Source organism: Terrapene carolina, unplaced genomic scaffold (genome assembly GCF_002925995.2).
Source record: "Terrapene carolina triunguis isolate 2854851 unplaced genomic scaffold, T_m_triunguis-2.0 Scaffold97, whole genome shotgun sequence".
NCBI classification, from domain to species: Eukaryota; Metazoa; Chordata; order Testudines; family Emydidae; genus Terrapene; species Terrapene triunguis.
The window spans coordinates 13,191,261-13,215,050 of NW_020664448.1; the positions used below are offsets into that span (position 1 = coordinate 13,191,261).

The window sequence follows — 23,790 nt, forward strand, 5'->3', positions numbered from 1 at the left end:
CATTTGCCCTGAGGCCAGGTGCTGGGGTGAGTTTAACGATCAGCTTTTGCTTTTAGATTTTGGTAGGATGTGCGGTATTATTATTACTATTTAATATTACATTATTTATAGGGCTGTCGATTAATCACAGTTAACTCATGCGATTAACTAAAAAATAACTAACTGCGATTAAAAAAATTAATCGCGATTAATCGCACTGTTAAACAATAGAATACCAATTGAAACGTATTAAATATTTTCGGATTTTTTCTACATTTTCAAATATATTGATTTCTATTACAACACAGAATACAAAGTGTAGAGTGCTCACTTTATATTTTTTATTCCAAATATTTGCACTGTAAAAATGATAAACAAAAGAAATAGTATTTTTCAATTCACCTCAGACAAGTACTGTAGTGCAATCTCTTTATTGTGAAAGTGTAACTTACAAATGTAGGGTTTTTTGTTACATAACTGCACTCAAAAACAAAACAGTGTAAAAATTTAGAGCCCACTCAGTCCTACTTCTTATTCAGGCAATTACTAAGACAAACAAGTTTGTTTACATTTACAGGAGATACTGATGACTGCTTCTTATTTACAATGTCACCTGAAAGGGAGAACAGGCCTTCGCATTCATATGTCCCTTCATGCTTCGGCCACCATTCCAGAGGACGTGCTTCCCTGCTGATGATGCTCGTTAAAAAAATAATGCGTTAATTAAATTTGTGACTGAACTCCTTGGGGAAGAATTGTATGTCTCCTGTTCTGTTTTACCCACATTCTGCCTTATATTTCATGTTATAGTAGTCTCGGAGGATGACCCAGCACATGTTCATTTTAAGAACACTTTCACGGTACATTTGACAAAATGCAAAGAAGGTACCAATGAGATTTCTAAGGATAGATACAGCAGTCAACCCAAGGTTTAAGAATCTGAAGTGCCTTCCAAAATCTGAGAGGGACTAGGTGTGAAGCATGCTTTCAGCTGTCTTAAAAGAGCAACACTCCGATGTGGAAACTACAGAACCCGAGTCATCAAAAAAGAAAATCAACCTTCTGCTGGTGGCATCTGACTCAGATGATGAAAATGAACATACGCCGGTCTGCACTGCTTTGGATCGTTATCGAGCAGAACCCATCAACATGGGCACGTCCCTTGGAATGGTGGTTGAAGCATGAAGGGACATATGAATCTTTAGCACATAAATATCTTGCGATGCTGGCTATAACAGCGCCATGCGAATGCCTGTTCTCACTTTCAGGTGATATTGTAAACAAGACGAGGGCAGCATTATCTCCTGCAAATTGTAACCAAACTTGTTTGTTTGAGTGACTGGCTGAAGTAGGACTGAGTGGACTTGTAGGTTCTAAAGTTTTACATTGTTTTATTTTTGAATGCACTTATTTTTTGTACATTACTCTACATTTGTAAGTTCAACTTTCATTATAAACAGATTGCACTACAGTAGTTGTATTAGGTGAATTGAAATATACTATTTCTTTTGTTTTTTACAGTGCAAATATTTGTAATAAAAAATAAATATAAAGTGAGCACTGTACACTGTATTCTGTGTTTAATTGAAATCAATATATTTGAAAATGTAGAAAATATCCAAAAATATTTAAATAAATGGTATTCTATTATTGTTTAACAGTGCGATTAATTGCAATTATTTTTTTAATCATGTGATTAATCACAATTAATTTTTTTAATCGCTTGACAGCCCTAATTATTTAATATTGATGATAGTGCTCAGAGTCCGATGGTGCTGTGTATTGTGTTAACAAGCCCCAATCCTGCAAACACACACACTAACTTTATGTCCATAAATAACCCTGTTGAACTCAATGGATCTATTCACATAAAGTGACTCTTGTGCATAAGCACATTTAGGATCAGGGCAATAAAAGTGAACAATGTCCATGCCCCAAAGAGCTTACAGTGTATGTATAAAAAGTCTGTGGACCTGTCTGTCTTACAAGCTTTATGAAAATTAATCTGTGAAATTTTAAGCCTAAGTAATCTTAAAATAATAGCTTCCAACTTGGTTGTGCATCAGAGATCATTCTAGTGAGCAGTGACGAAGGGGACACAGTGTGCTGGTACAAGTTCTTCAGTCTTTTTCTTTCTTCTGTTTCCCTGCTCTACAAAAGTTATTTCTCTCCCTCTCTTGCCTCCCTCTCCCCCTCTTGCAGAAATCTTTATTTGAGCCAGAAATAAGCTAGTGTTCAGTGTTGAGAACAAAAAGGTCAGAGATCACATTCACAAATACCTTGGCAAGAGTATTTGGAAAAATTAGAACATTAGGGTCATTATGGGCAAGGCGGACATGAAAATCCTGGCGCCCTGGAGGTACTGTAAAGTTGTGTACTCCCTTCCCCCTCCCTCTTCCCCCCACATCCAGTTGTAACTCTTGGGTATTTGGTGTATCATCATGGAAGCATGAAAAGACTTTTTTTTAAAAAAAACTAAACGTTTTGAATCAGCAACATAAACTTCTTTTTTTACTTCCTTCTCTTTTGAAAAAAATGTCAGAGTGACTTAGTGTCCATTGACTTTCAATGGGACATAGGCTCCCACACATTTATCTTTTTGCTTTTCTGCTTTGTACATCAGTTGGGCTTTAATCTGTTGATATAATAGTTTCTTTTCTCTAGTAACACATAATACAATTCCTAGCTTCTGACAGGGAAAGTCCAACATATTTGATTTTACATCTGTTTAAGCCATCTGAGATACAATGTTAAAAGCTACACAAATCCAAAACTTTTGGCAATTCCAGACAATGTGCATGATATTGTCAATCTCGGGTTTACATATAACTTGCTTATAACTGGTCTTTGCATTTATGTTAGGCATTCTTCCTGCGCTGAATTATTCCCCTAGCTGTATGTGCATGACCTTTCCTGAAGCAAATATGAGCTGTCTACCTGCATAAGAGAGCACAATTAGGCCCTCTTTGGATGAAGTTTAAAAATCAGTCTATGCCTAGCTTTCACTGATATGGTCCTAGTGTAAGCACATATTTCAGGCCCACCTGCTAAGGAATACTGTATTCCCAAATCACTTTCCCACAAAACGTTATGCTTAGTTCATAAAAAAGTGATGTGAGTTTGAAACTGTCTTTTTATGATCGGATGAGCCAGTCAGTAGTTGGCAATGTAGCACAACTAGTAATTTGCCTTTAATTGAGTTGTAAATATCTAGAGAGTTAGTTTTAAAAACATATATGAAACATACACCCTCAATAGACATTTGGTTCTTATTTATTATATAAAGATCAGAATGCCTAGTTCTTCCTATTTATAAAACAAATGCATTTTCCATAGATTCCATCCTAGAGGCTCCTGGGCATAAAGTATATTCTTAATAGCTTTGCTGAATGTGGATGAATTTATACAGATGCTTAAAATAAAGTACACACTTAAGTGTTATGCTGATTTGGGGCCAGAATCAGGGCTACCTTCTGACATTCATAGACCCTGAAGATTACCCCAATTCTTATATGCACTTAGCAAAATATATAAATATTAAAAAAGGCATCTATTCACGCAGACAGCTAAGCAGGCACTGATTTTTATTGACTTAGTTTGGGGCTTTGGATTGTTCACTATTTAGAATAAGGACTGGTCTTAGTCTACGTTTTTTCAAGACCCTAGCACGTTTTGAAGCTAAATAAACTACATTCGTCACAAGTCCATGTGTATCACTGAAATGTAATTTAAATTGAATAGCCAAAACATCAGCTTAGTGTATCCAATTCTGATGTCATTCCACTGATGCAAATACATGGAGTTACTCTGGATTTACAAGGGTGTAACTGAGACCAGGATCTAGCCCATAGGCAGTGGTGCAAGAAAAGATCACTTGAATCATCCAGTCCAATTCCCCTCCATTTTAGAAGCCTATTCAATACATTTTTTGTTATAAAGCTTAGATGGTAATCTTTTTGAAGTAAGGTCTGGGGGGGGTTGTTCAGTGTTTGTACAGCGCTTAGCACAGTAGAGGCTTGGTCCATGACTGGCATTCCTAGGCACTACACTTATACAAATAATAAATAATAAAAAACAGATTTTTTTATAACAGTAACATGGGAGGACCTGTCCCACCAGACAGCAGCTGGAAAGGAAGCCTGAATGTGTCTTACAACATTGGTCCTGGTTTCATGAGCCGTTACTCTACAAGGTCAGTTTTGCATTACATAAAGCATTGACATTTTAATAGATAGGGAAATATAACAACAGTTAGTGAAATCTCTGAACTAGAGCTCTGCAAGTTTTGACATTTGGGGGTCATTGCAAGTTTTTCCTTGGTGTCAGGGCATATGGCGTTGTTTCTGGGCTAAAGTGAACTCAAAGCAAAACATCGGCTGAGTGTCTCCTGGTTTTGATGCAGATTCGTACAATGTTCAAGGTTCAAGCAGTCCATGGCCCAAATTCATTTGAAAGGTTTCCAGATCTTAGCAAACTCTCTGATCAATCAGGGCTGAGTTGAAGGCCTCACAATAAAAGTTCCACTCACGTCTATTTTGAACTAATCTGTCTTCAGCTTTGGGACTATTTGTTGCATCATATAAAATAAGGATGTTATTAGTCTCAAATGTACATTGTTCTGAAAATTCTAATGTAATGTGTCATTCCTTAAATTGCAAGGCCTCATTTTTGCTTCAGGTGGCTATGACTGAGGCCACATGATCTACTGAATTACAGCCAACGGCTAGAAGCCACATGAATCCTGGAGTTCTCGTTCAGGCTGAACTATTGTAATGACCTCAGATGAACCACTTGGCTTCCTCCTCCTACTATAGTCAAATCATCAGGAAAATGAGATTAAAGACATACAGGACTGCACTGAGAGTCAGATGCTGCCCCTTAGGTTGGCTGGTACATAATGGAACAAAAGACATTTTTGTGATACAACTTAGAATGTCTCCTGATGTTCTGGGGCCTGATGTCTCACTGACTCCAACCCCTGTGATTCCATTCTCTGCAGTGGAGTTACCCTGGAGTTACACTGGCTATGTGACAGAGGAACCAACCTCTAGATTTTTAATAAAATATTTATAAAATATGTTATTTTTCCTTTCTCCCTCCCAACTTTAAAAACAGCTGCTAACAGAACATTATTTTAAGTTCAGAGCTTTTAGTCTGTTGCCAGTATAAATCATAGCACCAACCAGTATAAAGAGCATGTTACCAGCATAAATCATAGCACCAACAATGTGATTAGGTAACTTTCCAATGCCAAATTGTGTCCTCAATTTCAGTAATATAAAGCTGGAGCAACTTCAGTGGACTTTTTCCAGATTTACATTTGTTTAACTGAGAGCAAAATTCTGCCCTTAATCTCTCACTATGAACAATATATATCATACATTTTAAAGCATATAATGTTTTATTAAGTAATCTGATGAGTTCTCTCTTTAAATTTGCTTTCCAATGCATTAGAAAGGTCAAAATGCACATTCACAGTAGCAATAAAGTGACAAGAATTTACAACGTGATCGGTACCATCAGAGGAGCAACAGAACCAGGTAAAGCCATTTGTCTTATAAATTATCTGTGGGTGCAGTGAACTGCAGATACACGTAATTAAACATAAGTAATTAAAAAGAGAGGACGTGGAAGAGGGTTTTCTCTATATTTTACTTGGTGAGCACGTCTGTTTGTACACATTGGGGAATTCCTGCAGCAGCACTCATACAGTTTAGGTTATGTCAGCACTTTCACTATAAAAACTGGTTTTCCAAGGGGAACATAACCTAGATATAAACATTTGCGGCAAGCAATATTGCAAGTACATTCTCTAATGGATTTTTTTAATGAGAGAGTTGTGGGAATTTAATAATAAATGGAAGTTTAGATCTTTACGAGTTTGAAAAGACATTCATGTTCTTGCCAATGAAATGGTTTCACCCCTTAATGGCTTATGTGTACTATATTATGGCATCTTTTATCCAACATGATGTGAAAGCCCTGGAACTCATTTTCAGATATTTATAGGGTGGTAAGATCACGTCATCCGCAACCACAATACAGCCATTTCTGGGCTGAATCACAATTGTAACAACATCAAGCAAGACAGTAGGATTTATTCTTTCTTTGATACTATATCATGTCAACTACATCTTCCATTGTGACTTGGTTAACACTCGTAATGTACCTCTCACCTAGGGCAAGAAAATACTACTTCAGTGTCTTTAAAACTTGTTGAGTTAAGAACACTCATGATGTAAAAATGTAAATACTGGGCCAATTTTGATCATCAAATGCACAACAATAAGGTGTATGATGGAGTGTCTGTCATAGCAAAGGAAAGTTTTAAGGAGGGATTTGAAACAGAATAATGAAGATAAATAGAAACCCAGAAGGTTATTGGTTTTGATACAGTTTTTAAATGTGTGCAGTTTTATTTTAGATTTGGTGGTTCATACAGTTTTTGTTTGCTTGTTCATGTGACTTGATTAAACTTCAGGCAAAGAGACAGCATAGAAAATGAAAAGCCCAAATGATGAATATTTTGGAAAATGATGCATGTCAGAAATTGCAACAACTTTAAAAACGTAGACTGCAGTTGGAACTAGTTATTGTTATGGTGTCTGTTATAAACATCTTTTGGGGTTAAAGTGCTACTAAGTTTAGAACTTCTACAGATGCTAATATAAATAAGCCACAAACCAGCTGCAGTTCAGCAATAAACTTTCCTGTAATTTTTTTTCCAAAGAGATTTACAGTGGCTCCTGCCATTCTGCCACATGTGAAGTAAACTGTTAAAGTGATGTATTTGTTGCCTGCAAACCTACCTAGAATACATAGTGACTCTCTATTGACACTATTACTGCAGGAAAGAGATCCTCCAAATAAACCCCCATCATTAATTTCTCCAGACAGATACGTCATCCTGGGAGGCCACCGTGACTCCTGGGTCTTTGGTGGAATTGATCCTCAGAGTGGGGCAGCTGTGGTTCATGAGATTGTGAGAAGTTATGGGAAATTGAAGAAGGAAGGTATGTGACTAAAGAATAAAGCAAACAAAACCATTTACAGATTTTTCTTAAACTAAGGGTCAAATTTCTGCTGTCAGTTGATTTAAGTTAAGTACGGGCTTAAGTGCTCTGCTAAATCAAGGCCTTAGTCCTTCATATTTGGAATTTGCTGTCAACTCTTCAGTTATCTATTGTAGATATTTCAAAATCCCTATAATTATGGTATCCAAAGGTGCGATCCATGAAGATATATAGGCATCTAAGTCCCATTTTTAGGCACCATTGTAATCCACAAAACTGCTGGTCAGCTTCTGCCTAACCCTGTAGGTGCCTAAATTTGCTCAGGGCCTACGTTTTTGTTTATGAGCATGCACATTGCAGCCACGCTTTAGGTGCCCAGATCTGTTTCTCATGCCTAAGCCCCAGAACAATTCACAAACCAGGGATGTTAGGCATTCAGCAGCCTAAGTTGTGTGCAGAAGTCTGAGCCGGTAGACATGCTCTACGTTGCAATGCCTAAGTCCCTTCGTGGATCTTGGCCTACGTGCCTCTCTCATTCATAGTGTGGTAAATTTGCTTTGGCAAGGAATTAAAGTATCTAAATTATAGAAATTACTGAACTCTTGTATAGCAGTTTTCATCTTTACAGTGCTTTGCAGCTGCTAATCACTGTTATCTTAACTATAATTAGTTAATCAAATTATTGATGTTATGACACCCTTGGGTTCCAAAATGGTGATGGGTATAGGAAGTTTCATCTAGGGAAGAAAATCAGGTAGTGTGTAGAAGATGGGGAAGTAAATATGACATACGGGGTAACTGGTTAAAATTCTACGGTCTGTGATACACAAGAGGTCAGACTAGATCATGTAGTAGTACCATCTGGCCTTAAAAATCTATGGAACTATGCCATAAGAGAGTAAGCAAGAATCTGAGGCTAGGTCCACACTACCTGCCTGATTCGGCGGGTAGAGATCGATCTTCTGGGATCGATTTATCGCGTCTCATCTGGACGTGATAAATCGATCCCAGAAGCGCTCCCCCGTCGACTGAGGAACTCCTGCTCGCCGAGAGGAGGAAGCGCTGTCGACGGGGGAGCTTGCCTGCGCTGCGTGGACCCGCAGTAAGTAAACTTAATTCGATCTAGGAAATGTCGACTTCAGCTACGCTATTCTCGTAGCTGAAGTTGCGTTTCCTAGATCGATCCCCCGTCCCAGTGTGGACCAAGTCTGAGAAGACAACATTTATAGCTTCCAAATCAGTTAAGTGTACATTAGTGTTAAACCAGTGTGAATGGGACTCGGAATACGTACAGGATACACAGTGGAAAATTAATGGGAGAACAAGTTTAAAAATACAAGGTTCCTAGTTATACACCAGGGTAGTGAGGAACATCAACACCATTAAAAGTCAGCTACCAGAACAAATGGAGTCTCCTTTTATTGAGTCTGAAATCCTGGAGACAGAAGTCCTGACATAACCGGAACATTGTGCTACAGTAGCTTTCTTTGCCCAACCACAGCATTTAAAACCAGTTAGAGGTTAATTTGTTTCCTTCACTGCCTAGTTACCGAACATAATAGGAAACAATGTTTAGTGAAACCAACCAGGAAGGGGAGTAATAGCAGTGGCATGAAGGAGAGCTTGGATAAAGTAGATACAGATAAAAACACATTGCAATATACCCCGCTCCAGATTACCATGGCTTCAAGTCACATGCAAAGATCATTGTTTAGAGGTGAATCTATCAAAGCCACAACGGGGAATCCTCGGTATTTGAGAGTTGGTGTTTGGGAAGAGGGTCCGGGAAAGCCTTTATGGCACTAGACATGGAACAAGTACTAAGATGTATATTGAAAAGAAAGAGGACAGTAAATTAATATCTGTATTGAGTAGAGCTGGTTGTAAAAAATCAAAACACTTTTGCAAAAAGTCTTCCCCAGTTATTTGCCAAAATGTTGAATTTAGGAAAATGTCAATCACCTCAGGTACTGAGCAAAGACAAAGGTCTGTACTGCAAACTATGAGTAAAATTACAAAAGATTTTGGGGATAGATTCCCCAAGTGTGCCTTTTGCGCCACACATCATTCTTGCAGCTGAGACCCAAACTGTTGTTACTCATGGTATGATTTAATTTCCGTTTGATATACACTCACAGTGTATTTCTCTGGAGTAATTCTCTTGGTGCTTTAAATCTTGTATTATTGTAGGATGGAGGCCCAGGAGAACAATGATATTTGCAAGCTGGGATGCGGAGGAATTTGGCTTGCTAGGATCTACAGAGTGGGCTGAGGTAAATCAAGAATAAGTGATCTAAGAGAGTTCTGTACAATGGTAGATCTTTCCCCCACTTTTTGGAACCTCCTCCAATGAAGCATGTTCATATACACTCAACACATGAGAGAGTGTCCAAGGTTGTATTGCTAAATACCAAAAAAACCAGTCCCGCAACATTCAAGTAATAACTAGGGCCCTACCAAATTCACGGTCCATTTTGGTCAATTTCACAATCATAGGATTTTAAAAATCGTAAATTTCATGATTTCAGCTATTTAAATCTGAAATTTCACGGTGTTGTAATTGTAGGGGTCCTGACCCAAAAAGGAGTTGTGAGGTAGTTACAAGGTTATTATAGGCGGGGTTGTGGTACTGCTACCCTTCTGCGCGGCTGTTGGCAGTGACGCTGCCTTCAGAGTTAAGCAGCTGGAGAGCGGCGGCTGCTGGCCTGGAGCCCAGCTCTGAAGGCAGAGCTGCTACCAGCAGCAGTGCAGAAGTAAGGATGGCATTGTATGATATTTTTCAGAGTAGCAGCCGTGTTAGTCTGTATCCGCAAAAAGAACAGGAGTACTTGTGGCACCTTAGAGACTAACAAATTTATTAGAGCATAAGCTTTCGTGCATCCGAAGAAGTGGGTTGTAGCCCACGAAAGCTTATGCTCTAATAAATTTGTTAGTCTCTAAGGTGCCACAAGTACTCCTGTTCTTTTTATTGTATGATATTGCCACCCTTACTTCTGTGTTGCTGCTGGTGGGGCGCTGCTTTCAGAGCTGGGCTCCAGGCCAGCAGCTGCCGCTCTCCAGTCGCCCAGCTCTGAAGGTAGTGCAGAAGTAAGGGTGGCAATACCGTGATCCCCCTAAAATAACCTTGTGACCCCCCTGCAACTCCCTTTTGGGTCAGGACCACCAATTTGAGAAATGCTAGTCTCCCTGGTGAAATCTGGTCTTTTATGTGCTTTTACCCTATAATATACAGATTTCATGGGGGGGAGGAAATCAGATTTCACGGTCCGTGACACTTTTTTCATGGCCGTGAATTTGGTAGGACCCTAGTAATAACCCTTCCCCATGAATAAAGTAAATTATTCTCAGCTTTAGCAATGAGCAACCTCAGTGTGAATTTCATCTGAAGAGGCCACATATGACCAAAGTAACAATGCTACATCCCAAAACAAAGTGTGTCTGAGAATATACCAACCTATACTTGCAGGTAGTGACCCTGCCAATTGGAGATATTGGGCTTGATTCTCCTCTCAAACCAATTGTAAATAGGTGTCATTCCATTAACTCCCGTGGAGCTGCTTGAGATTTACACTGAAGTAAGCGAGATCAGAATCAGGTCTGTTGTTTTGGTTGCTGCCCTATTAAGAGTGACTTCTGCCCTAGAACTTTCTGATTCGTACTGAGATTGTGAATACCCAGTGTCATAAATCCATCTGTATTAATAATATTCAGAATCAAGGGTACCATGTCTCTGTACAACCATTTAGAGGAAGACACTGGTTCATTGACTTTAAAAGCACCCACAAGGTCAAGCTAAAGACTGTTCTAACTCAAATCATTCCAAAGAAGGCCCATAAATCTTGCATTGAGGCTCCTTTTCAGCATGTGAAGTATGACTGGCTTGCTGTTTTATCATCCACAGTTTTCCTTACTGCAAAATCTTCTTGTTTTCTCTTGAATGACATGGTAATTATAAATCACAAAAGTTCACAAAATAATGAATGATCTAGAAAAGGGAGATTGGGAACTTCTATTCTTCCTGTCTCATAACACAAGAACAAAGGGACATTCAATGAAATTGAAAGGTGGGAAATTCAGAACCGATAGAATGACTTATTTTCATATAGCACACAGTTAGCCTATGGAACTCATTGCAACATGAAGCTGTTGAGGCCAGAAGTTTAGCAGATTCAGATGCAGAGCTGTAATAGTAAATATTAAAGCAGCAAGAATTTTGGAAAGCATATAAATACCTGCAAGATTTATGGCATAAGCAAACCTCGGACTAATGGGATTAGGAGGATATTTCCCTTGGTGACAGGTTATCCCGTAACTGTCTGTTGCAGTGTTTCTTGCACTCGCCCCTGAAGCAGCTGTTCCTGGCCAGTGCAGATGATGAGATATTGAACTAGGTGGTTTGATCCAGTATGGCCATTCGTATGTTCCTAACAGTGAAGAAGGCATGAGGTACCACCTATAGTAGTTCAGAGAATCTGCTCCATTTAACTAAACAAAACCTTGAGTTTGGTTCGAATGGGCCCCAAATCTCACCTTTAAATACTTATCCAAAAACTCTTGTATGCAGTTCACCTTGCTCTGAAAGAAACTGATTCGTGTGTCACTCAGTCCACTTGCTTTGGGAGTCAAGACTGACGTGTGGGCCCAAAAGTATCATATGGGCTGGATTGTGGTAGTTTGGAAAGCTGCAAGATTCTAGTTAAAATTTACAGTGTTACTTTGAGGAGAAAAGTTAACTAACTTCTTTTTTTCCCCCACCACAGGAAAATGCCAAACTATTACAAGCACGTGGGGTGGCCTATATCAATGCCGATTCCTCAGTTGAAGGTGTATACTTGTGTTTCTATAGCAGTGGCAGGTGGGAGGTAGATGAAATTGAGACAACTTCACTTGAGGCTCCGTGCTGGCTTTGCCGTGAGCCCTAAGAAAAGCGCATTGTTGTGTTGGCCCAGGAGCAGCTTGGGAGGGAGATGGTGACCCAGAGTTACAATTACCCTCCTGCTTCAGGGAGGGAGTATACTATGCTGGGCATATAACTACACTATCTGACACATGGTGTTGTGGGGAGGAAAGGGAGACTATCCACCCCTCCCAGGAGCTTTGTAGAGTCAGCTTCCCCTCCCGTTCGGCTATCCGTGATATGGGTAGCCAGCACAGGGGTGTAAAGCAGGACCCCTGAGCTGCTGTGCTAGCTGAAGCACAATTCAGCCCAAATCCTAAGCCAGTGTGAATGCACTGAGCAGCCTACAGCTGGCAGCCCTATCTACTTTGGAGATCCTGCTTTTTTCTCCTGGTGTCTCCTCTTATTACAGACATGCCTCCTCCCTCCACAAAGACACAGAGCAGACTTGGTTTTCTATTGTAAACGCTGCCCTTGTCTTTCAGGAAACTACACTCTGAGAATTGATTGTACTCCGCTGATGTACAGCCTGGTGTACAGCTTGACCAAAGAGGTAAAGATACACTAAAATATCAACGAAGGTAGCAACAGTAACTACCCATAGGAGCTGGTTATTGTACTGGATGTGAAACTGTTCTTATTACAAAGAGACTTAGGCCAAAATTCTGCACAGTTGTCAGGGCTTCTGCTGATTGTAGTGAAATCTGTCATGGGCATCATCAGATAGTTAGGCCTCAAAGGTCAAATTCCACTCTCATTTACCTCAGTGCCACCACAGACACCAGTGTGGTTGACCAGATGTAATGAGAGTAGAATTTGGCCATCAAGAGTTCAGTTTAATAATGTCACCCATTCACATTTCTTATATACTGGTACTCCGGAGGGGTCAGTAGTGACTCCATAGCTAAGGTTATGTTGAGTTTTTCCCTTAAAACGTGTGTGAGGGGGCAGAGAAACTGGTGTTTGGCACAGCAGGGGTTAAATAAAACCTTTGGGTTCAGCTAGCCCCACCCCACTAGACCTACAGCCAATGCATGCCTGGAGTGGGGAGAAAAGAAGGGAGCCTGGCTCAACTGGGGGATGACTGGCTAGGAGTCAGGAGCGCTCTGTCTGCCCGCCCGAAGGGATGGATCAGTGACCTGCCAGCCAGCGCAGCCACTTGCACCAAGTAAGAGCTCCCCTGCCAAGGAGAGGCTACAAAAAAGCCCCAGCACTCGGGGCAACTGGACTAGCAGGGCCACGCTCCAAATTGAAGAGACTTGTAGGAAGTAGCCCAGGGAAGTGGGTCTTGACTCCCCGCTGGGAGGGAGACCCCATCTCACCTGTTTAGGGGTTGATCTGCACAGGGCTCTGGGCTGGGACCCGGTAGAGAGGGTGGGTCTAGGTCCCCTTACCCGCCCCCCCGCCTTACAAACTGAAAGGCCAGTAGTCTAGCCACCAGGCCGCCTGGAAGACACTATCACAATGTGATTCAAATCCCACGGTTTACTGGTTGAATGCAGCTGGAGTGTGATTGGTGAGGAACTGGGTGTGTACTACAGGCGAGTCTCATCTTACGCGGGGGTTCCGTTCCGCGGTTAGCATGTAAAGCGAAAACCGCGTATAGTCAAAATTACATTGAGTTCAATGGCGGGCGGAATCGCCCGCACTACAGGTACAGTATTAAAATTGTTATTTTTCTTTCTTTTTTTGTTATTTTTGCCGACCACGTAAGGCTGAAATCGCACACGTTAAATGCGCGTAAGATGCGACAGACCTGTATTTGGGTGGTCATTTGTTGAAAGTGAAAGGGAGTTTGTTGTGGAGGTGGGTATGTTTGACTGTTACAATGTTTGGCAGGTAAAGCCTTTGAACTGAGCTTCGTGTGGATGTTAGAGTTGGCTGAACTGGAGATTTCCTTTACTTTTAGTGACTGTATTAAACAAAAATGCACTTGTGCAACCTTAATTCCAAGTTAACAGTATTTTGTGTGAAATTTTATTAGGTAGGTCCTCTTCTGCAGAACTGCTGCCTACCCACTCGGTCCCTAATCTGTAACAGTGCATGGGATTCTTCCTTCCTAAGTGCAGGACTCTGGACTTGTCCTTGTTGAACCTCATCAGGTTTATTTTGGCCTAATCCTCCAATTTGTCTAGGTCCCTCTGTATCCTATCCCTACCCGCCAGCATATCTACCACTCCTCCCAGTCCCTGGCCCCAGCCATGCCTCTCTCACAGAGTGGGAGCAGGAAGTCTGCTCTCCCTCCCATCCAGTTCCCAACTAGGTTGGGTTCTCCCCTTTTAGCCTTTCCCTCCAAGGAGTAGCGGGGCAGGGCTGACTGAGCCCACAGCAGTTCATTAACCCTTTCCAGGCCAGTGTGGGGTTTGTATATGTCATCACACAAATCAACATAGTCACTGCTGACAACTGAAAGCCAGTGGACCAAATTTTCAAAAGAGCCTGCTTACACTGGGTGCCACAGTTTTCGGGTGCTCAACTTGAGATAGTTCTGGTCTAAATGTCATTGATGTGGATCACCCACAGCTTCCACTATAGCCAGTGGAAACTGTATGTGTTCAGCGCCTCTACAAATCAAACCAAAGGCATCTCAGATTGAGCACCCAGAACACTTTTGAAACTGTTGGCCCAATTACCTAACAATGAACCTGATTCCACAACCCATACTCAAACTGAGTACCACTAGCAAAGTACACAGAATTAGGCCTAGTGATACCACAACCTATTGGTTGCTAATGTCTGAGCAATACTAGACTTACACCATCCCTCTCCTGGGCCAATACATGACAAAATGCTTTCACATTACTTCTTTAAGAATCTTGATCTTGACCTAAAGAGGTAAATGCAAATACCTTTTCTGTGCTGGGTTATTATTGTTGAGTAATTCCTTAAACAAAGAAATAAAAACGTAGCAATCTTTCTGAAAAAAATATACCTAAAGCTGTTGAAACTGCCGAGTAAATCAGAGGACACACTAAAAATAGAGGCATGACATGAGCTTAATTATTATTAATATTTATGTGTGTCTGTAGCACCTTTCATCTGAGCACCACAAACCACAGCACAAACAATAATTAAGACTCACTGCACTGTTGTGAGATAGGTAACTATTATTACACCCTTTTTTCAAATAAGTAGAATGTAGCACAGAAAGGCTGAGTGATTTGCCCATGGTACCTGAGTCAGTGGCTTAGTCATTGTTCTAACTAGTCGACTTTATGTCGTGTCTGGTTGTGAATTTGTTGCTTAATAACACTTAAAATTGTATCTCTCTGTCTTTTTTTTTTTTAAATGTATTTCTCTAGATACCAAGCCCAGATGAGGGGTTTAGAGGCAAATCACTTTATGAGAGCTGGCATGAAAAAAACCCATCTACAGAATATAAAGATGTCCCCAGGTAAGTGACAAAGGATATGTGCAGCAGTTACTGCGGATTGCAAAATAGGGTTTCTTTGTATTTCTAGCCACATGGAAAGCTGAACTCTTAAAAGAAATAGTGGGGCAGACCCTGAGAACTGGTGTCATTGACAAAGATCCATGGACTTGCGACAATTTGCACCAGCTGTGGATCTGTGCCCGTACTCAGAATTGGAGGAATTACATATGAGAGAGTAAATTGTCAGTATAGCAGGGCTTTAGCCACATGATTCCTTATAGGTTCCAGGATGTGTCTAACTCCCTAGGAAACCACAGCTAAAATGGGATTATCTGCTTCCAGAACATGTGTGGGTGTGGTGTCAATTACAACACAGCCCATCTGGGGTTGAAGTCAGACCTAAGTGTAATTGTTTTATGGTTAGAAGTAGGAAGCAGCGTTTTATTGTCATTTTAGCCTTGTTTCCGAGAAAGCATAACTAGTGTGTGAAAAGAAACAGTGACCCTTAATGCTATAGGTTTAGCAGCCCTTGGAGTCTGCATTTTATTCAGTGCCTGGAGGAAGTAAAACTAGCCAGAATTTTTTGGAGCTGGTGTTTTGTTTTGTACGGTTTTCTTCAGTCTGGTCACATCAACAATGTACCATCTTTCTTACTTCATCATTTGTTGTGCTTCTCTGAAAGGCAAGTGTAGACGTTCCGGGGTGGGGCTCGTCCCTCACAGGGGCGCCTGGGAGCCAGGCCGCCCCGCTACACGAAGGCTTAAGCCCTATAGCCCCTCATAATCTTCTCAGTAAAGGTCTCTGCAGCTAGCCGGGTAGGGATAGAAATATTTTCTCAAATGGAAAAAGCAGAAGTTAGAGGGAGGTGGATTGGGCCAATACAGCATCATCCCCTAACCCTTACTGCCAACCACATGGAAAGCCTTAGATTCTGTAGCCTAAAGAAGACACTTTGTCTGGGTGAGAAAGGATCAGGGCTGCTTTTTGTAGCACTAGCCCCCTTCAGCTCTACTGGGATTGCCCCTCATAACATATAATGTTGATCCTGTTAAGTCGTGACTAGGAGGTGCTGGGCGATGGGTCTATTCCCCTAGGCCTGTCCGCATCTCTTGTGTAGATTCCTGCTCTGGGCTGTTGTATTTCCCTCAGATGAGAGGCAGGGATTGACCAGGGTTCAGTAGAGACTCCATGTCAGAGAGGCCCCTAAGTGAGCAAGAATAAGGAAGTGGATTTGGAGCCAAATTCTTCCCTGCACTAACTCCACTGAGTTCCATGTGATGAGTCTGGCCCACTGTGAACAGCAGAGTTGCTAGGAGATGCACATGGTGGGTGATAGACGACTCAGGAATGACAGAGATTATGTTAAGGAGATGTTTAGAGGAAGAGTGTGGTGGGGAATGCCCTGGAATGGGGTGGAAGGGACGAAATAGGCAAGAGACAGGAATGGGGAGTTTATTAATACAATGTTTTGAAACATACTAAACATTGTACTTAGATACTTTACTCAAGATCTGTTCCCTTTTCTTGTCAAAAGAATAAATAAGCTGGGTTCTGGCAATGACTTTGAAGTCTTTTTTCAGCGGCTTGGCATTGCTTCAGGCAGAGCACGTTACACCAAAAACTGGGTAAGTCTGTCATCACACCATCTCATGTACCACAAGTACTCCTCATCTCATCACTGTCCCTCATAACCCACTGAACACCATCAGCTGCGATTCAACGATTGTAAGCTCTTTGGGGCTGGGACTGCCTTTTTGTTCTCTGTTTGTACAGAGCCTAGCACAATGGGGTCCTGCTCCAGGACTGGGGTGCCTGGCTGTTACCTTAATAATTCAGACATAGTGATAATAATAACTGTGAATTTGGCATGAACCAACCAAATCATAAAGGCATTAAGTTCAAAGTAAATGACAGGGTAGTGACAGAATTGCTTATGGCCAGTTGCTCTAAGAAAGCTTTGAATGCTGAAGTGATTTTTTTTTACAACCATGACTGCTTTGATTCTTTCTGTGTCCCCATTGAGAGACATGTGCAATTACAATAGGATAACAAGTCATAGTCTATTAAGCAAGGTCTTCCCCTATGAAGAGGAGTATTGAAAATATGAACAAAGAGGATTGCTGTGACACAGGCACACAAGAGGGAATGTTTTTCAGGATAGTCGAGCTGTCCAAACCGACATTATAAATAACACATTTTTAAATTCATTTTTTTTTTCAGAGAGTGGAAAAATACAGTAGCTACCCAGTTTACCACAGTGTCTATGACACCTATGAGATCGTGGAGAGATTTTATGATCCGACTTTTAAGAATCACCTGACAGTGGCACAGGTACGAGGAGGGCTGGTATTTGAACTGGCCGACTCTGTGGTCCTTCCCTTTGACTGCAGAGATTACGCAGAGGCTTTAAGGAACTATGCTCAAGTCATCTATAATTTGTCAAAGAATCATCAAATGGAACTGACAACATACAGTGTGTCGTTTGGTATGTACCACCCTCCACCAGACCCTTCCTCTTATTATTGTTCATTATTTGTATTGTGATAGCATGTACGATCCCCAGTCATGAACCGAGGCCCCATTGTGCTGGGTGCTGCACAAACAGAACAAAACTAGTCCCTGCCCCCAAGAAGATTACAATCTAATTAAAATAATGATTTTATTTTTATTTTTTTTAAAAGAAACCACATGCCTAATTGCACAAGACCCTTTTGAATATCAGTTAAAATAAACCTCTTATAATACGAAAGGCCCAGCCCCCATTGCAAAATGCAATCATACAATCAGAGCAAATGAATAAACAACCCCCCATTTTCTCCAGGTCACGACCTGTAGCCAGATGTCCAGAGAAATAAATGGGCTTTGCATTGTGGCCCTGACGGTCAACAGTTGTGCGCTAATCTCAACAAATCAGGGGGAAGGAATTACAAAGTTGAGTTGCCAACTCTTGTGATTTTTATCACGGGTCTCATGATATTTGGTGTTTTTCTCAAAGCACCATTTGCTGTAGTCACATGACAATGGGGGAAATCTCAACTTTCATTTAAAACAAAAAGTAAGTCTCTAGCCGTGATGGTTGCTGAGAAAAGCTTGAAAAAGCTACTCCTAAAAGCTCGAACACCAGAAGACAAAGTGACTACAAAATTGATTGCTCAAAAAACCCCTTGTGATTGGTTTTAAAATCTCATGATTTTGGAGGCTGTCTCAAGATTTTTGAACTCTTGGGGTTGGAAATACTGAGGGTCCCTCACGGGGGGGGGGAGTGGGGGGGGGAAACACTGCCAGCAACCCTCTCCTGTTTAAACTGAGCACCATGCCCAAGGAATCTTAAATCCTGCCCTGCATGGCCCTTTGCCTATCTTCAGTGGAGCCAGGATTTCACCCTGCAGACTCCTAGATTGGCATTTCTGTGGGATGGAAAAGGAGTCACCAGCTGGGCAGGCAGTTTCCATACCCCAATGCCCTTCCTGGCTGCAATGTTTGGAGATACAAACATACGCTACCCAAGCTACAGTGTGGCCCATAATGCCTAAAGCCAAATGAGTGCAGGTAATAGAAGCTAGTGCAGTGCTTTGCACCAATTAAACTCTTGCTGATAAAAATACAAAGAATACCATTGACATTTATAGTGCTAAAATGACTTACCTGTACAAGAAGGGAAATACGCTATACCGGCATAAGACACCTTTATACTGATATAACTGTGTCCACACTCGGACTGGTTCTGGTATAGTTATACCAGTAAAATCCGTGTGTGGACCAGGCCTTATTTATTTTTTTAAATAATTCTTCAAATGACCCAACACTTAAAAACAAAACCACGCTAACCAACTCCCACATCTTCATGCGAGCTCTGTCAGCTCTCAGCGTGCATGTGCAGTCATGTGATAGTGAGGGCATTTCTGCTGTTTGAGTGTCCGAACTGTACACACACACTTCATTTTGCTCTTTGTGCTATGAGAATTAATATGATCATGTTGGTTCATTGGCAAAAGCTAAACAGACCTCAAAGTTAAGCTCTTCCTTTCCCATCTCTGCAGACTCTCTCTTTTCTGCTGCAAAGAATTTTACAGAAGCTGCCACTGACTTTCACAGGAGACTGCAGCAAGTAGACATCAATAAGTAAGTTCTACAGGTTCCTTAGCCATCAAACCAAATAATTAAATTCTTCAGGCCTAATGGGGCAGCCTTCACTCATGCTGTGAACACTTATATAAACTATCTCATTAACAAGTGTCCAATAATGGGAGTGAGGGTTGTACCAATTGGGTCCCTTTAAGGGTTATAAGAATCGGGACGCCATTAAAGCACAAATGTTTATCCAGTCTACTGTTATACTTAGAGTACCAAATTCTCATTTACACTAATATCCCTTTCTGCCACTCAGGGTCTCATTTTCTGACCAACAGCCAGAGTGGTGAAACAGGGCCTTACTGCAAATGAGAAGCAGATCCAGGATAGATAGTTATTGGCTTTTTAATGGTGGCCATTCTGAATTTAAATAAATTAACAGCATTTGACTTATTTATAGGCATTTGTGTGATGATCATCTCTTTAGTACCAGGACTGCTCACAGTGCTAAAGATGCAACATATTAACTATAAAAGGCTGCTGATTTCAATGCAGCTTGCGGATGTATGCCCGCTGAGGAGCTGGTCCTCACATTAAAGCTGTGTGTAGTTGGTCAGCTGTTTCTTTTACATCCCATTTACACATAAAAATGTTGCTGCTTTCTTAGTTCTCTCCTTTCTTACTTATTTTGATTTTTGCAGCACCTCTCCCTAACTCTAGGAACATGAATTTCTGTTAATTATCAATTATAAGGCTTACACTTTAAGATTCACCATTTGTAAATGGATGGATTGTTTTTGTTTAGCTGGTTGGTTGGTTTTTGTTTTTTTCTGAACCACTGAAATATATCAGTAGAAACAAATGGACTCTAACTAAACTTTGTTTCATCATTTTTAAAAAAACGCTTGGTGTCTTTTTTTTAAGATCAGAACACTAATTATTAACCTTAATCATTCCATATGGCAAAGATGGAATTTTTGCTATGTGTTGTGTTGTTGAATGTCGCTACACCATATCAAATGGGATACCTCAGTTCAAGAGCAATTACATTAACATAATTTGAGTTGAACTTAAGCAGTGACCAAATTCTGCTTTTGTTTATACTGGTGTAAATTTGGAACTGACTACAGTTGAGTTACTCCAGATTTTTACTAATGTAGCTGAGATTTTGCCCTAGTGATTCCACTGCAAAGCTCAGCAGTATGTCACGTTGCACACAGGTTTCCAGTCCCATTGGTAAATACATTATTTATTAAGCATCAGTAGAGTGCTTGGTGCTGTACAAAACACACAGATACAGACACAATCTCTGCTCCAAGAAACTTATATTTAAACAAACATACCGAACAATTCAGGCAACACAATTCACAGACCAGCCCAAAAATTATTCTAACAAAGTTCCTTTTTTTTTTTTAAATTGAAAGGTTTTTTTATATAAAAAATACATGCATTTATACTGAAGTTGCTTGACTTTGATAGGCTTCATGGAAGAAATGAGTGTTAAAAAAGAATTGTATGGCGAGGGAGTGGTTGTCTTGAACATGACAGTGGGAGAGAGTTTTAAATATAAGGGACAGCTTGGGAGAAAGTATTTAATTATCTTTTCCTTCTTACAGCACATTCCTTAGCACCTAAGAACAGCCTTACAGAACCTCCACATTATGTGCCAGATCCTCAGGGTAGATCGACATTGATCTGTTGACCTAACTGTGATTGGCTTCACAGGTGTTACACTCATTAAATTCTACAAGCTGTGTTTAGATATGTATTGAAGCTGTGAAAGTTTTAGTACAGGATGCACATGTTCAAAGTACTCTGAGGCTAAGACAGTCCTCTGTTGCTTTCTTTTCAGCCCAATCGCTGTAAGATCATTGAATGATCAGCTCATGTTTTTAGAAAGGGCTTTTATTGATCCTCTTGGTTTACCTGGCAGGCCATTCTACAGGTAGGAAAACATTATCTACAACAAACTTTACTTGTTTTTTGCCTAAGAACTCTAAGAAATGTCAACCATTGGTGATTTACAGGTATCTGCAGAGTGTGAACAAGAATGGAAAAGTATTATTTTGCATGGGAAAAGGGGGCATAAATAAGTATAATAAGATAAGAAAAAGAAAGGGAAAAATTAGTCTGAATATTAGGATAAAATTCAGTGATATTGTATAAGGGCCTGATCCAAAGGCCGTTAAAGTTAACAGGAGTATTTTCACTGATTTCAGGGGGCTTTGGATCAGGTCATGAGCATTTGATCCTGTTCCCATTAAAGTCCAATCCAAAACTTCAAAGCAGTGTAGAATCAATCCCTAACATGCCCTAAAAAAGGGGGGGGGGTGCCCTAACACGTGGAACAGTTAACCGTAGACTGACCATAGTGGTACGAAATATAGTGAAAGAGCAGCGCTGCAGTAGTAGAAAAATAGATTTGCTGGTCTCTAACATTTTAACCGAACCATTGAATCTTGTTTTGTGGGCAGACTAGTTGAACCTTCTACATCCTTCTCCCACTCCAGCATAATGCAGAACATTCACCTTTCCTGAAAAAAGCAGTCTAGCAAGAGAAAACAGACATTAAGATTTACAATCCTTGTACTTTTAACAACTCCTGAATAAATATCTGTCAAGGCCAGTTTACTGATGCTTTAAGCGTCAGCCTTCCTAACTCAAAGTATTCTTCAGCTGCCAGAAACTGCGGTTGTTCGTTTTTTTCCCTTTAATCAAAAACATTGGGGAAGAAAAAAAACATTTATAATCTGTGTCTCCACTCCTCCAGGACACTGGCATTCACATGGACTAATTTAGTGTGTTCATAGGTGTGCTTAGAAGATATCTGGGGGAGAAATGGGAATTTTAGATTTTTGGTTTTTTGCTTTATATAGTGTAGGCGTCATTGCTAAAAGAATCCTATTTATTTGCATTCCCGATACCTAGGATTTGCTTTGACAGCTGATATATTAATTGGATGAGGATTTATTCAGAAAATAAACATTTGTTCTATTTTCATAATGTGCAGTAATTTTTTCTCTTTCCCCACAGGCACATTATTTTTGCTCCGAGCAGCCACAACAAGTACGCTGGAGAGTCATTCCCAGGGATCTACGATGCCATGTTCGATATAGAAAACAAAGCAGATCAGCGCAAAGCCTGGGAAGAAGTAAAGAGGCAGATCTCCATTGCAGCCTTCACCGTGCAGGCTGCAGCAGGGACTCTGAAGGACCTCGCATAAGGGCATATCAGCAACATACTCAAAAGTGAAAGACTGGAGTTGACAGCTGTGGAGCCCTCAAAAAGAAGAGCATTTACAGACATGAGTGGGATTATTTTAAAAACCTTGTTCTTTGAAACAGTACAGTTATTTGCAGTCAGTCTCCCTCACTCACTTCCATTACATTTAATAACATTAATAAGGTATGATACCTCTGAAACTCTATTAGGAGAGAGTGGAGTTGAGATCATTGTTCAAGTGAGATACTAAATTAAACGATGTTCATTTCAAATTGCCACCTCATGTTTAAAAATAACACCCTCCCCACCCCGATTTCCTTTTCACTTAACATGTTAAATTGCAGAAATCACAATTTTTGTAGTCTCACAGTTATGCAATGTAATTAATCTAAACTATTGGCCTGATTGTTTTGATGATTACCTTGTAGTACTTTTATCAGTAAAACAGAACAGTCATCCTTATTTCCAACACTTTCTAACATATTGGTTAACTTTCTAGTATTCTCTACAGCGTTGCATAAATACACTCTAGGTGATGCCCCTACAGCTCCCCTATTGCACAAAGAGCCATACAATGAGATGGGAATACCTTCTTAAAATGGTGTCACAGATGGCATGGGGGAAAGGTAGTGATCATGGAGAGTTCTGGGTTGAACGCTCAGGTGACTCATCTATGTTACTTTTCTCTTAGCATCTTGAAGCCATTTAAAAACAAGATGAAACAAGAAACCTCCCAGTCACTATTAATAAAAAGGTGGATGGGAACAATAAATGTCAGCCATGAAATGACCTAGCACAAATAAGCTTTCAGTCTGAGGATGATGATCCTGTGCAAAAGGTATTCCTAACTAAATCTGTTTGTCTGTCTGTTTTCAAGGTATTTCTAACGTGCAAGCAATGAGAAGCAAAGGAGACACTGATGACTTTGAAAGGGCCAAACTATTACTGTCTTCCTTAGACCCTCCTTTCAAGTTTTGCTATAAGTACAGCACACCTGCCAGCCGTAAAATTTGTAGAGAAAGAAAAATGTGGGACAAAGTAAAAATTTAAACATGCATGAGTCTGGCACACAGTTTACTCATATGATCAGCAGTGGCTGCTCCAGTGAGCACACAAGCCAACTCAAATCAGAGAGAGAAAAGACTTTCAAAGTTAGGTCACCTCTCCAATCCCCTGCCTCTTGGATTTCTCCCTATGGTGTAGTTCCTTGTGCTTTGACCTGCCAATTTTAAATG

General features: G+C 40.5%; 1 protein-coding gene and 1 long non-coding RNA gene across 3 annotated transcripts in view; one reads left to right on the forward strand and one right to left on the reverse strand.

The window, feature by feature from the left end:
• Positions 1-23,017, forward strand: part of LOC112117310 (putative N-acetylated-alpha-linked acidic dipeptidase) — a 54,451-nt gene extending 31,434 nt beyond the window's left edge. Inside the window, exons 8-19 of the mRNA XM_026651648.1 lie at positions 4,073-4,171; positions 5,434-5,519; positions 6,873-6,992; positions 9,183-9,265; positions 11,753-11,816; positions 12,375-12,442; positions 15,192-15,283; positions 16,797-16,887; positions 17,483-17,747; positions 19,303-19,384; positions 21,186-21,278; positions 22,367-23,017. Of these exons, the coding sequence (XP_026507433.1) occupies positions 4,073-4,171; positions 5,434-5,519; positions 6,873-6,992; positions 9,183-9,265; positions 11,753-11,816; positions 12,375-12,442; positions 15,192-15,283; positions 16,797-16,887; positions 17,483-17,747; positions 19,303-19,384; positions 21,186-21,278; positions 22,367-22,556 (1,333 nt within the window). The 3' untranslated portion in view covers positions 22,557-23,017. The remainder of the gene's footprint in view (positions 1-4,072; positions 4,172-5,433; positions 5,520-6,872; positions 6,993-9,182; positions 9,266-11,752; positions 11,817-12,374; positions 12,443-15,191; positions 15,284-16,796; positions 16,888-17,482; positions 17,748-19,302; positions 19,385-21,185; positions 21,279-22,366) is intronic.
• Positions 21,717-23,790, reverse strand: part of LOC113406480 — a 41,030-nt gene continuing 38,956 nt past the window's right edge. The window contains exon 5 of one of the 2 annotated variants that reach the window (XR_003369780.2): positions 21,717-21,881. This is a non-coding gene — a long non-coding RNA (uncharacterized LOC113406480). Of the gene's footprint in view, positions 21,882-22,529; positions 22,613-23,790 lie in introns of those variants that run through there. The other variant, XR_003369781.1, reaches the window with a different exon arrangement.